General features: G+C 39.5%; 1 protein-coding gene across 1 annotated transcript in view; it reads right to left on the bottom strand.

The window, feature by feature from the left end:
• LOC128741379 (heparan-sulfate 6-O-sulfotransferase 1) overlaps positions 1-14,640 on the bottom strand; it is a 56,695-nt gene extending 42,055 nt beyond the window's left edge. Inside the window, exons 1-2 of the mRNA XM_053837163.1 lie at positions 13,478-14,640; positions 5,372-5,617 (exon numbers count right to left, since the gene is read on the bottom strand). Coding sequence (XP_053693138.1) covers positions 5,372-5,617; positions 13,478-13,681 — 450 coding nt within the window. The 5' untranslated portion in view covers positions 13,682-14,640. The remainder of the gene's footprint in view (positions 1-5,371; positions 5,618-13,477) is intronic.
• Between the last annotated feature and the right edge of the window lie 622 nt (positions 14,641-15,262).

The following is a 15,262-nucleotide window of genomic DNA, read 5'->3' as shown; positions in this document are numbered from 1 at the left end:
TTAAAATGGGACCAGAAAAGCTGGCCGTTTGTCTACACCGACTAATTGTTAGAATTTGGGATACGGAACAGCTACCGGAGGAGTGGAAAAATGGGGTTATCTGCCCGATCTACAAAAAGGGCGACAAGTTGGACTGTGAGAACTATCGAGCGATCACCGTTCTCAATGCCGCTTATAAAGTGCTGTCCCAAATCATTTTGCGCCGTCTATCACCAATTGCGAATAGATTTGTGGGAACTTATCAAGCCGGCTTCGTCGAAGGTCGGTCTACAACGGATCAAATATTTACACTGCGGCAAATCCTCCAAAAGGGCCGTGAATACAGAGTTCCCACGCATCATTTATTCGTTGACTTCAAAGCCGCATATGATACCATCGACCGGAAAGAGCTATGGAAAATCATGGACGAGAACAGCTTCCCCAGGAAGCTCATCAAACTGATTAAATCTACGATGGATGGTACGCAGTGCTGTGTTCGGATTTCGGGTGGATTGTCAAGTTCATTCGAATCACACAGAGGGCTTCGTCAAGGTGATGGTCTTTCATGCCTGCTGTTCAACATAGCGCTACAAGGTGTTATGAACCGAGCGGATATCAACACGCGGGGCACGATATTCAACAAATCTAGTCAATTCGTCTGCTTTGCCGATGACATGGATATTATCGGCAGAACATCTGTGGCGGTGGCTGAATAGTACACCAGACTAAAGCTTGAAGCAGAAAAGATTGGGTTAAAGGTAAATACGTCTAAAACAAAGTACATGCTGGCCAGCGTAACCGAGGCCGAACGACACCGCTTGGGCAGTAGTATATTGATCGACGGCGATGAGTTTGAGGTAGTCGATGAATTTGTCTACCTTGGCTCACTGGTAACGGCGGACAATGATACCAGCCGTGAGATTCGGAGGCGTATTATCAGCGGAAGTCGTGCTTACTATGGGCTCCACAAGCAATTGCGATCGAGCAGACTAAGTCCCCGTACAAAGTGCACCCTGTACAAGACGCTTATTAGACCGGTTGTTCTCTACGGGCATGAAACATGGACAATGCTCGAGGAGGACCTGCGAGTGCTCGGAGTTTTCGAACGACGAGTGCTAAGAACGATCTTCGGCGGCGTACAGGAGAACGGAGTATGGAGGCGGAGGATGAACCATGAACTCGCACAGCTCTATGGCGAACCCAGTATCCAGAAGGTGGCTAAAGCTGGACGGATGCGATGGGCAGGGCATGTTGCAAGAATGCCGGACAACTGCCCTGCAAAGATGGTGTTCGCCTCAAATCCGGTAGGAACAAGACGACCAGGAGCGCAGCGAGCAAGATGGTTAGACCAGGTGGAGCGAGATCTGGCGGGGAGTACTCGGTGTCCGAGGAATTGGAGAGCGGTAGCCCTCAACCGAGTTACATGGAGAAATTTTGTTCAACAGGCTTTGTCTTAGGACGGCAAGCCACCTAAGTAAGTAAGTGAACTATTAATGTGAAAAATTGTGTTTTATTAGCTACTTCAATAAAATTATGTCTGTGTCTGTGTCGACCCGTGCTACTATAAATCAAATTTTCACTCTGACGAATCCTCCAGAAATGTCGGCAGTACAATGTGCTGACGCATCGCGCTTTCGTGGATTTCAGGGCAGCATATGATACAGTCGAGCGCGAACAACTATGGCAAATAATACGCGTGTACGGTTTTCCTGGACAAACTGACGCGGCTGATAAAAGCTACCCCGCGGCAATGCGATGGACTGTCCTGTATGTTAATCAACATCGATCGCTATTGACGGTGTGGTCCGGCGAGCGTGCATCGAAACGAGAGGAACGAGATTCAGCAAAGGTAGCTAATTCCTAGAATTCACAGACGACCACTACATCATTGTATATAGTAATGGGGCCGACGCGACGGAGGCAATCTTCGGCTAGGCTAGGAGGATTGGATTTTAAATCAATGCGTCAAAACCCAAATATATGGTAGAGAGAGGCAAAGTAAACCGATTGTGACCAAATACTGTGCTAAAACTGTATTATCGATGAGAAATTTGGTGAAGCAGGATATAAGTTAATCTACATGCGGTCCAAAATGCGATGAATCGCTCTGGTACACATTAAACATTAAAGGATCTATCCGGTCGGAGCCGAAAAGCTGTTCTAGATGAACCACATTTGGATAAAAGGATTTGCTTGAAAGGAAAAAGAAGGTATCAAATGGTGGAACATAAAAAAGAATGGTTCAAAGAGCTAAGGCACGTAACTACCTCAAGACCCACAAAAGGCACAAAAGTCCTAACCGCAGCAAAATTCAAGCGGATCTCGTGAAAAGTTTGTACCGTTCTGATTCAAACTTCGAACACTTAAGATATGCTGAAACTTTCTTCAACGAAAAATGTTCGAAAACATCTTTATTGTACCCCATAAGTGGTTTAATAGCATGCCAATTTATTTATTTTCGAGGGAAAATTAAAAAAATGAGGATAAAATATTATTTTACAATGAAAAACACTAAAAAGTTACAGTTCGGTTTTGATTCAAACTTCGAACATTTTCATGGTCGACATTCAAAGCTCGAATATTTCAGTCTAAGACATCGAACACTTGTATTATTTTGATAAGTATTAATGTTTTTAGTGTCACTCAACTCAAATGAGTAAAATTATATCCTTTTTAAATCCACTTAACAGTGCGATTTGAATTATTCGCACAATAATTAGTTTCAATCCATAATTCTTAAGTCAATTGCTAATATTTTCGAACTGCATGCAAGTAGCACATCTAAAGCAAGTTGACTTGAAAGTTGAAGGAAACCCCGGAAAAACTTATATTATTCGTTGCTGTTCGAAGTTTGAATCACTCCTCAAATCGTGATTCAAACTTCGAACACTTTAATTATCTAATATCATTGAAATAATGCATGAAATATTGTAAGCTTTAGCACATAAATACCTTGCACTAGTCTAATAAACGCGAAGTGGCAAGGTAAATGTTCTAAAATTGGTAAAATAATGCAAAGAAAAAAAACAGCTACTTTTGCACGAAACGCTAACAGCAAGAGAACAAAGTGAAAATCTGAGTTCTCACTATTTTCCAGTGGCTGCTGATTTCTTACATGGAATCCTACAGTTCACCGTCATACCTCACCGGAAAGAGGACATTCTAACGAACACGTTGGAGTACAATAAGCATAATGTTTTATCAAATTAGCGGTATTAACGAGCATTTTATTTTGAAGTGTTCCAAGTTTGAGACTGTTCTAAGTTTAAATCAGAACGGTATAAAGTTTGCCTAAAAGTAAATCTGGACGCCCCTTGTGCGCCACCGGCACGCCTCTTGTGATAGGAATTGGAACCTGGTGTACCAGTTTCGTCAAAATATTCCGTTGCGGAGTAGTACAGAATGGAACTCGAACGACGTAAAAAAACTTACGCGATTTTCGGAATTTACGCGGATGTGTTCAAAACGTCTATTTTTTCGCGTAGTGTTGAAATTCACAAAGTTTTTTTTACGCGAAATTTTGTTTTTTTACGCAAATTTTGGAATTTACGCGGTTTTTTTACGCGAATTTCGGAATTTACGCGGTTTTTTACGCGAATTTCGAAATTTACGCGGTTTCGATTTACGCGGGACGTACCCTTCGCGTAAAAAGCGACTTGAGTGTACGTACATGCGATTTGTTTTTATCTGACAAAATTAACCCGTAGCGAAATCTCTTCCCGATGCACCCACGTCAACAATACAATCACACATCAGCAATCCTCCTTATACAATGTTTTGGTCTGATTAAGGGTTATGCCATTATGCGAATTCCATATTGAATTGATATTCTGAAAACGACGTCGAGCTGGTGAAAAAGGCGATAAATCTGATGAAAGAAAAACTGCGGAAGTAGGATAACGGAGCCGATGATTTTAAGAAATTCAAAAAGGACTGGAAAAATGTAAGCAAAAGCATTCATCAAATAATTATCCAAAACCTAATGAAGACAATTGAAAAATAAGTGCGGGCCTTAGCCAAATCTACTAAAAATAAACTGATTAAAAATTTTATTAGATTCTTGTATAACTCACTAACAAAGTTTGTTTTATCTGAATCCTGAAATAATTGAAATAACACTAAATAAATTACTTTGTTTTGTGATCCTATAATTAACGATACGGTCCTTAACCTTCTGCACTGACTCTCTGAAAATCTGACTGACACCGAAAATTAGAGAAATGCAAGAGATACGTTATGTACCTGTATTTTGACTCTTGAAACCTGAATATAGAATTATTAAGTTAAGTTTGGGTGTCTAGCAGACTACCACGTCAGCATAATCGTTAAGATTAGAGCACTTCAGCTGAAGAAGGTTAAAAACATTTACGTCATACTGTTCAAGCAAGATGTGAACATTTTCGGACAATATCTACAAAGGGTAAGAAATTGATGTTTTAATGAGTTTGCAACTGGAATGCTATAAAATTAGAAGCAACGAAATATTTACGCACTCTGGTAATATGAAAACTTTCATAAAAAGTGGATTGATAGAAACGTTCAATCTATTTTGAGGCAACATTCGTTCAAGTTTTATCACGTTAGTCAAAATGTAACAACGTTTTGACTTCTTGATGCTGCTGAAATCCTCAACTTCCTGCAATCATATTCACTTTCCGATCTCTTGCTTAGTTTGCTGAAAAATTATTTCCTCAAACTGCTGACTGACTGATATTTGTCAAACTAAAACCACCAGCTTTCGATGATTTATTTTAGCCGTCCGCTGTAAAAAATGCCAACATAGTTCATTCTACTCACCCCTGTCACACCCACTAGTCATCGGAGTATGCCACTACGATACTCTACCGAAAGGGGCCGTAAAATTCTTTCGCTCGCAACATCACCGCCGCTGGGAGCAAGTTACAGCGTTCAGCAAAAAGTCATCACCTTCCACAGCCGCCGCCGGCCGCTCATCGTATTGCTTGGCGTGACATAAAAAAAAGATCCTCGGCTACGCGTAGATGTGACTTAGTTATAAATAAACCCCAAAGCGACAATTACAGATGGTTTCTACTACCGAAATACGCGTATTTTTTATCTAGAATAAACTGCTGATGCGCTGCACCGACTAGTGCTGGCAATCGATCTTACGGGAATTGGCCGAATCGATAGAGAGCTTAGTAGCGATAACCCACTGAAAAAATGCCAAATGGGCGTGCGTTAGATGGTATCCAATATATTGACTAACATCATACAGACCGCGATGTGTGGTGTGGTAACAAATTGTTTATATAAAATGCGAACATAATAGTTCTTTAAAAATTCTTTAAACAATTTGTTATTTATTTATTGTAACCCTCCTTTGAAATTTGGTTCAATTTATATTATTCAAGTTCTAGTCTTCTATACTAACCTTCAAATCTAAATCACGCACCAAATGTTTACCGAAGGATGTACCACCTGTTTTTTGGATGTGCAGAAAAACCATCACATCGTGCGCATTCATGTCGAACTGGAAGTCGTCGTTCAAAACTTCCTCATAGCTGAGTCCCGGATTCGAAAGCAGATTCTGCTGCACAGGTTTGCCCAGATTGTCATGAGTAAAGCCAGCTATCAGATCCTGGTTGCTGGCCACTTCCCGCCGCGATAGGGCACACACCTGAGAAGTAAGCATAAAAGAGAAAGGATTAGAAACAAATGGAATGGTGGGATTCCAAACTTTACTTAAATGTTTCACAGTGTGACTGAGGTTGTTCTGGAAACGTAAGTTATCTTTCAAATATTTTTTTTTCATCTGACTATTTAACGTTCATAAAATTAAAGTAGTATTGGAGTACTAAACAGCACACTGAACCGTACAAACGTAGGTTAAAATTTAAACAATAAAGGAAAATGTTCTGCTTCGTAGTTCTAAAAAATTTCATAATGGAATGAATCAGTTTCCTCAGCTCAACCCCCTCCCCCCGCTCTGTTGTCCATTAACCACTTGTTCGCTAATCCATAAAAATCGAGACAAAACCTTTTTTACATTTTTGAACCTCTTTTTTTTCAATGACTATTCTATCCCCCTATTTCAGATACCCACTCTTGTTATCCAGGCACTTGTATAGCTTCTATCTTTAGACCGATAGAAGCAAGAGAAATGCAAGAGATGCAAGAGAAATGCACCCCTTTATCCATTTGAAATTTCCTCTCCTTTGCAAGATAACCCCGCTTGTTGTTGACCCCCCCCCCCCCCCTGCAGGGGAATGTCAAAAAGTATGTGTGCCAAGTTCGATGAAGAACAGTCCAGGCGTTCCGGATTTATGACGGAACATACATTGATACTCACGTTTCTCGACCCCCTTTGTTGACTTTCTCTTTGAATATCACCCCCCTTATTGGGGACCAGTGTTGAAAAATTCATAGCAGCAAAAAACTCAATGAGATTTCAGGCACCATGAAATTTCAACCTTGATCAGAAATGCCGAACTCACATATGAATTTCTCTCGCTATTATATGCGATGTCTCTGTTGCTATGCGATGTGAACCAAATTCAGCTGTGAGCATTTTGCTTACTTCTTCCACAGCTGGCATTTCATACAACGAACCAGAGAGCGAAAGAGAATTAACCGCCAGAGAAAATATCAGCTGCGAAAAAAGCTAGCACACATTTTTTTTTGTTTAGTCACTTTAACCAGTTTTGGGTCATTCGTGACTTCTGCGGGGTTGGGATTTGAACCCGTGTCCTCGGCGTGAGACGCGTGAATGCTAACCACTACGCCGGGACTGACCCCTCTAGCACACATTCATGAATGAAGATGGCAAACAAGTTGGCAGAATTTACATGTTTTCTTCACGAGAACTGACATTTTCTTAACTAGAAAGTAAAAAGCCTAATAAGAATTAGATAAACATGTAGTTTAAATGTGTGTTTTAGTTTAACTTTACGATTTATTTAGAAATTCATTCTCTTACGCTCAGTCACAGTTACGTATCGCACGAGAGAATGCCTATGATGTTCAACAACGAATTAGTATGTATAGGTGTATAGCTCCGGGTAGCAGTTGAAGCAAAGCAGAATATGATCAAGTGAAAAGAAATATGTGTTTTGTGCTTCTTGCTATGAAAACAAAAAAACTCACGCGTGACTCAAGTTGACATGATTCACAGTTGATTTTGATTTTTGATGAGTTTTGAGATTTCGAGTTTTTAACGTCACTGTTGGGGACCACTGCCTTTTGTCAAGTGCTTATTTCCTTATGTCACGGAACGTGCACCAAATTTAGTGGAGAACGGTCAAGGCGTTCTGAAGTTATATTATTAGAACTTGTTGATTCTTTTCGGTGAAACGCCATCATCACTTACTTACTTATTCAGCCGAGAGCCGGGGTGGCTCTTGCCGTATCAAGAATTCCTCTCCATTGTACTCGGTCCTGGGCTACTCGTCGCCAATTCATTGCGCGTCTTGACACATGCAAGTCAGCTTCAACCTGGTCGAGCCATCTAGCACCGTTGAGCCCCTCTATTCCTGGTGCCGGTGGGGTTCTTGAAGATAACGAATTTCACTACACAGTCGTCCGACATCCTTGCGACGTGGCCGGCCCACCGTAGTCTCCCAACTTTCGCCAGGTGTACGATGGGAATCTCTACAAGCAGCGCCTGTAGCTCGTGATTCATACGCTCCGCCACTCTCCGCTTTCCGTTTGTACTCCGCCAAAAATAGTCCGCAACACCTTTCGTTCAAAGACGGCAAGTGCACGTATGTTTTCCGTAAGCAAAGTTACTGTCTCAAGTCCGTAGAGGACTACCGGTCTTATTAGTGTTTTGTACATCGTCAGCTTTGTGCGGCGGCGTATGCTCCTGGCTCGAAGCGTCTTGCGGAGGGAAAAGTAGGCTCGATTTCCAGCTTGAATGCGTCGTTGGATCTCCTCACTCGTATTATTGTCAGCGGTGACTAGAGATCCCAAATATACAAACTCATCAACTACTTCCAGTTCATCGCCGTCAATAGTCACTGTCCGTGGGAGGCTAACGATACTTTCTCGGGAGCCTCTTCCTACCATATATACCATTACACCACCATCAACAAGTTCTAATAATATTAGCGTCACTGTGATCTAAATAAGCAAATAAGGTTCTGGAGTTATGGCGGAACATACATACATACGATCAGCATCTGGGGCTCGAGCAGCATGTTTCTCGCAATCGTGTGGAAGATTTGTGCCTTCAACATAGATACAAACATACTACATATAGAGAACATATAAATTTCATTGACTATAAAATACATATAGGGTGTGTTGTACTGATAGTTTAATTGTGAAAACACTTGGGCACAAATCGAGAGAGTGTGGGTAAGAGTCCCACTCAGTAATTGAACTATATTTTTGACCCCACATCGAAGTTTCGCAGTACCATCCAGTCTACCATTCTTCCCCACCAAACACTGCTCTACCTTTAATAAAATATATAAAATACCGGGAAATTAGTTGATTGGGCTTCCGATTTTCTGAATGCGAATCTGAACTATCAATCCTTAACTTATTAAGTCCGCGTGGTCTAATTCTGAACTTATACACCTCAAGCAACTAAGAAAGGCTGCCTTTAGGATATACTGCAAACATCACACGGAGTTCGCCACGGACTGTACGCCTGTTGACTCCGTACACACTAACGTCAGCTACAAGCACCTCAATAACAGTTTGTTCATTGTCCTTAATTCGCATCTGCAGAGCTGTATTAGAGCGAATACCAAGAAGTTTTGGCGCTTTGTAAACTAGCAGGGGAAGAATCTGGATTACCTACCAATAGGACTGACGGCGTTATAGAAATGAACTTAGTTGCTGATATCACCGGCTCGTTTCGCACGCACTTCAGTAGCGTTTGTAGCCGCCATAAATAACATTCCTCGCATAGCCGTTTCTAGCTTCTAGTTTAACTTTAATAGCGATGCAGTGATTTCTGCAGGAAAATATGAAATCTTCAACTGGATGCTACCCATGTAGCCTTCCTTTTGTAGTCCTCAAAGCAAATCAAAGCTATGGGTATAAAGGTCCTGTTGAGAACTTGGCCTTTCTATATCGACAGACTTCGCAACCGGCTATTAGAGTACAGGACAATTACGAGACTAGTGCAACGATCCTACTGACTCTATAGCAGTAGTCCTGAAACACAGTCTAAATCGACTTACGGTGCCTTTGCTAAGATCTTCAATATATCGTCGATGGCGGGAGTTTTCCCTGAGAGCTAAAAGGATGCTTTTGTTTTTCTAGTGTTGAGCATAGGGGTGTGCAAACAAACTTTCGCTAATTGCCAAACTGTTTTAAATGCTATCTTTAAACTATTTGAACTAACTCAGATTGTATCTCATTTGGCCAATATGGGGTTTGGACAATTTAATCGCCTGTACATCCTAAATCATCCATGTAATCAAAGAAGGTGATCAAGTTAACACCATTACTGACCTTTCTGCAGTTATGACAATCGTTTTTACCTCACTGGTAGAACTCTGTCAAACGTGCTAGAATCTTGAAAGTTCTATAAATCTGGGTCCTGATGGGATTCCTTCAATGATACTGAAAAAGTATTGCGCTTTGTACTCCGCTGATCCGCATGCTCAGCATCTCTTTGCTTTCGAACTTGCGGGCAGTACCAGTCTTTACAGTTTATAAAAGGTCCAAAACAAAACGTTTAAAACTATCGTGGAATAGCATCAGTCTGCTCCATTGCAAAGCTTTCGAGCTGGTTATTCCGAAAGTCCTTACCTTCAATTTCTCTAGCTACATTGATAAAAATCAGCACGGTTTCGTATCCAAACGGTCAACCTGTAACTAACCTGATTTCCTACACGTACTGCATTGCTTGCTTTATACAAAACCAGCTTCAAGTCAACGCAATAGAGTAAGGAGGGGTAAAAGTGCGATGGGGGTAAAAGTGCGATTCAATTTTTTATCAGTGCAGATTCCGAGTAAAATTACTACATTGGCATGCATGGGTGACTACTTTGACAGCTTGAATTTATCGTAAACATTTGTTGTTTACGAAGCATAGTTGCTGAGTTGTGGGAAAATGTTATTTTAGGGCGGTTTTGATGTAATTTTTCGTTTTACGGCAAATATGACATCAACAGGAGGATATTACTTGTTGACAATTTGTGGCAGCGTTTTACATCACTCACATATTGCTTTTAAAAAGATGGTGAGAACAATTTACAAAATATCTTTCGTTTTTCCATAATTTGCTCAAACCCTGTCAAGCGCCTAGCACGGCAAAAGTGCGATTCATGCACGAAGCCAAAATGCATAGGTTATTATATTCCGGTTTAGGCACTGTATTACAGATACTACAAATGGAAGATCTGCAGGATACTGTGTGCTCTACAGATTCCGGCCGAAGCAAAACAGTGTCATCCGTTGGCGATACAAAAAATAAACGTTTGGTAAAGTTTCGATCTAACGGAGGTTGCAGTACACCAGCGGAAAATAAAAAAGGGGCAAATTGAGAATATTCCCTTTGAAACTTACCGCTAATTAAAGATATTATGGTTTTGTTAGCTACTGCTGTGCCAATTACATAGATTTAAGCTTCGCACTTTTGCCCCGCGGTATTCGCACTTTTGCCCCGCTAGTGGGGTAAAAGTGCGATTCGGCACATGATCAGAAAAATGAAGAATTCATTTTGCGTAACACTATTACCCCAGATGATTTAAAGTTGAATGTGAAGATATTGAGTTATTGCATCAATATAAAATATATTTTACTGTTGTCCTTCTTTATATCTCATGAAAATTGATGACAACTTCAAACGTCGCACTTATGCCCCGCCCTACTCTATATACAGATTTATCCGATTGCCGTACCGTCTTGAAACTTCAGAGATTTGAATTAAGCGGCAATATCCTTAACTGGTTTGAACCCTACTAGCACGGTTGTTACAAAGTTGTTGCGGTAACCGAAATATGACTAAATTCAGTCGTAATCCGGTTGCTTTAACTAAATGGACCTGTATATACTTGGGAATCATATCTTACCGGAATCATATCATACGAACATAGTTCTAGTTCGTCAAAATTGGAAATATTATTTCTTTGTCCTTTTTGTAATCCCTGGTGATCCACATGGTGTGTCCATATTTTTTCCTTATGCATCTTATTGACATTCATCTTACTCTTAACTGCATGAAATTATTGTATGCTGATGATTTTAAACTGTTCTCCATAATCAGCAATATCCCGGAAGCTCAATTTTTACAATTATCGCATGGATAATTTAGCTGAGCTGATTTAGCACAATATCAACAGGATTGTGTGGAATGCTTCGAAGTGCTTTTGTATATCTTTACACGCAAACGATCAGTCGTATCATTTGATTATAAAATCTCGAACATTGTTCTTACACAGGAAAATGTCATATAAGACTTAAGAGTTCTATTAGAATCAAAATTGTAATTTAAGGATCACATAGCTTTCAACTCTTCAAAAGCTTCCGAAACTTCTAGCGTTTTATTCAGAGTCACTAAACCATATACGAGCATTCCATGTTTAAAAGTTTTGTACTGTTCTTTAGTGCGATCTGTATTAGAATATGCTTCAAATGTGTGGCCACCGTACTATCAGAACAGTATACAACAGATTGCAGCTAGTCAACATAAACATAAACATCCGCCGTAGAGCCCTTCGAACCTACGGTTTCCTCTACCTTTCTCACGTTCCTTCTCACACGTAACGATTACGGTAGAAACGAGCCTCTCAGTAGCATTGTGTCGTGGTTTTAATCAATGTTATAATGTGTTCGATTTTAATTTATCTCATACCGTTCTAAAAGAAACTATTTGTCGTAAGAGTTATACCTAAGTGTTGTATCTTGTCCGCGATCGTAATGTGATGATCTTACGTTGGCACAAAGTTTAGTTCAGTTAAAAGAATTCGTCGTGCCCTAAAATAAATGTAGTTTGTCTTTTATATTTTTATTATTAAATTGTTAGTTCTAAGCTCAAACTTTTGTACAATCAGTTCATGTTTTACTATAAATTAAGGCAATGTATTCCTAGTTTAAGTGTTAAACAGTTGTTATGTATCACTTGGTATAAAACTGTTGGTACAAAAAGATAGGAGGCTTTATGCCTACTGGAGAAGGAACGTCAAAGCTGTTCTACTCCAACGGGTTATTCCCTTCTCAAAAAAATAAAGAAACCATGTACGTTAATAGTCCGGGGCGATTATTGGCTCTTTGTACTGTTGCGTTGCGTGAGAATTATTCAAGTGAAATAGAATTCAGTCAGAAAAATTACCAGTTCGGTTTTCGAAAACGGATTGACCGGAATTTACTCACTAATCTGACCACAGAGAATACATTTAAAAGGATATAGTTTTTATTTCAATTAAAAACTGCTTTCGAAATTGATAAAACCGATGACAATTCATTTCACCTTAACCGATTTCGAAGGTATTACAAATACAACAGAATCTCGAAAAAGGAACATGTAACATGGTTATATTCTGAAAAGTTAAGCAAGTGTCAGCCCTCGCACATTTTTTATGTTTTTAACTTTTCCCTTCAGTTTTCTTGGGAAATAGGAGAGCTCGATTTTTTATATATTGTTTTCATGTGCTTACATGCATAGTTTCATAAATTTCTAAGACCCTTCATGGGCCGAAGGTTTGTACGACAATTTTGTAAATGTTCAAAACAGTCCATGCCTAATGCCATTTCATGCGTATACATTGTTTTTGTGCCTACACATAGCAGAAGAATGATAGTATATAAAACAACACGATATTTGAAAAACGAACGGCTGACAACAATAATCTGCGAAAATAAACATACGGATATTTCTTTCTAAACAATATGTTCATGCTCACAATATTGCTGTCAGCATTTGTTATGGCCTGTTATGCCTATAATTTACGAGTGGCGTTAGGTAGGATAGTATTTACGTTTTTAGAGCGTGGCTTAGTAGAATATGTTGTAGATTAAGTCGCAAAGATTTGTCGCGTGGGGGACATTTCGCACAGCCTTGATTCGGTTAGGTTTTTTAAACAGAAAAAAAATGTTTTTTTGTTCAAAACGAAAATTACCAAACATAGTCTGTCTACCTTCAAAAAACTTGTGACTAGTTGGATAGTTACCGCGTGATTTATATATAACAAATATAATAATTTTCAATAAAAATTCAGCGTCTAAAATAGACTGACATTTTGTTCAGTTTTATCTCTACAATCCCATAGGGCCAAGAAATAATCGGTCACCATAAGAAATTCGACACTGGCCAATGAAACTGTTGAACTATATGTAGCATCTGTTGCACATCTGCAACAATTGTACCCTTGTCAAAAACTCATCAGATCCGCCCGAGCCAAAAATAAACTAGCTTTCATACTTTTGGAAAAATGTCAAACTAAAACAGCTCTTTTGTCATGCAAACCAATAAAATTGTTTATGTTTGGGCATTAAAATGATTGCCTTGCCAAAAAGACATTGCATGTCACGAACTTCCTCCACACTATTCAATGTCCTGATACTAGATAAACGAACATACCTGGTCTGGGCAAAAGTATCCGAATCCTATAATGCCGGCTATGGTAAGGAACAAGCATATGATCACAATTGGACGGAGCCGCCTGCGAGGCTCCATTTTTTTGATTTCGTACACTCCACTCGATAGTAATAATGTCAGATCACTATCTACTTTAACCGAAACACTCTTTTTCATATCCAGTGAAGGAATCATTACTTTTTTCATTTGGGCTGCTTACGTTTGCCTTTACGATGGCAAAAACTAAAACTATTACGGCACAAGGTCTACAGGAATATGGAAATTTATCTCACAAGTTAATATGCTTCATGGATATGTGCGGTGTGTGAGTAGTATTGATCCGGTCGTTTTGGGCGACTCGATGCGTTTACTTCATTATCCAATCAACAAACCACGCCTGCCCTCCCGCTGTACGACACTATTACGGGCTACATAAGCTTAACAGCTCACATAAATTACCATGAGGGATTCTCTTCAGTACTTTGAACTTCTACGCAAAATGGATAAACACTCCCTGTGCAGTTTGTTTTTTTTTTCTTTCGATGATAAGATGCCAACATTGATTTGCCTTCTCGAGTCTTCACATTTTTGGGACGTCATGTTCCATTTTTCACGAATGACCTTCAATTCAGACTTTTTATGCCAAACTTTTCAGAGACAGACACCTTGCCTTTCTAGTAACACTTTTCACTTTTACTAGTCTCTACATAACTGAACTAGTTGCATTTTTACTAGATAGTTTATAAAGGTAGATCATTGAAAACTTCTTGGTCCAACATAAAATAATTTTGTTTACACCGATTTTCAGCTATCACCCAATAATTTAGATTGTATCAAAGTATTTTCTTTTCACGATAAGTCCTTTGCCTGCACAGTCAATAGTTAAAATAGTTTCTCCCTAAACTGCAAAACAACGGAATCCTCAACACTTCAAGCACAAATGCAAGTGATGGCCACTTATTTCGAAAAAAATCACTACTTTTTGATTAACACATAGGTATATGCTGTTCTATGTATATGCTACTACCACCAAAGGATCCGATGCTCCGACCAATGCTGCACCATGTTATGTTTTCCTCAGCACTTTTTGCACTGAGAAAATTTCTGGCTTTGTGTGCTGTGAAGCCTGCGGCTTCTCGCTGGTGTAGAAGAGTTTATAGATTTTTCGTCTGTTTATATGGTTTTTATGCTCGCAATGCGAACCAGAACACAAAAAACCTCAATTTGCATCAAACTTTGACAGACACTTCAAATATGACACAAAATGTCATATACGAAGCTGCCCTGCGGCAAAGTGTGTTCATAACGCAGCATAACGCTTTACCACCGGAATGTACACCCTGTACACCTAGCGGTTACTAGCTATAACTCGAACTGTAAATATTGCAGTAACGCTACACTGAGAAAAAAACCATGGTAATGCGAAACATGTATGCATGGTCATCTTAACTATATTGCAATATTGTAGCGCTTACCATGATTATTGTCAACTTGAGAAGTTTCGTGGTTAAAACTACTATGACAACAAGCAAATCGCTGACTATTTCCGTGGTTAAATTGACTTTTCTCTCATACTTCTAATGACAATATTTTTGCAGCTTGATATAACAATATTGAATTGTCAACAGGACCATAAAATTGGTAACTTACTAACTGTAAGAATATCATGGTAGTTTTAACATTTTTATGGGTTATCGTAACAGTATAAGTTTAGTGCTTTTCAACCGACTATGGAAACGCGTTTCTTGATGACAATTTTATGTTTATTTTGCCCTTTTTCTTTCTGTC

Source organism: Sabethes cyaneus, chromosome 3 (genome assembly GCF_943734655.1).
Source record: "Sabethes cyaneus chromosome 3, idSabCyanKW18_F2, whole genome shotgun sequence".
Lineage (NCBI taxonomy): Eukaryota > Metazoa > Arthropoda > Insecta > Diptera > Culicidae > Sabethes > Sabethes cyaneus.
This window is presented reverse-complemented; position numbering and strand designations above follow the sequence as displayed.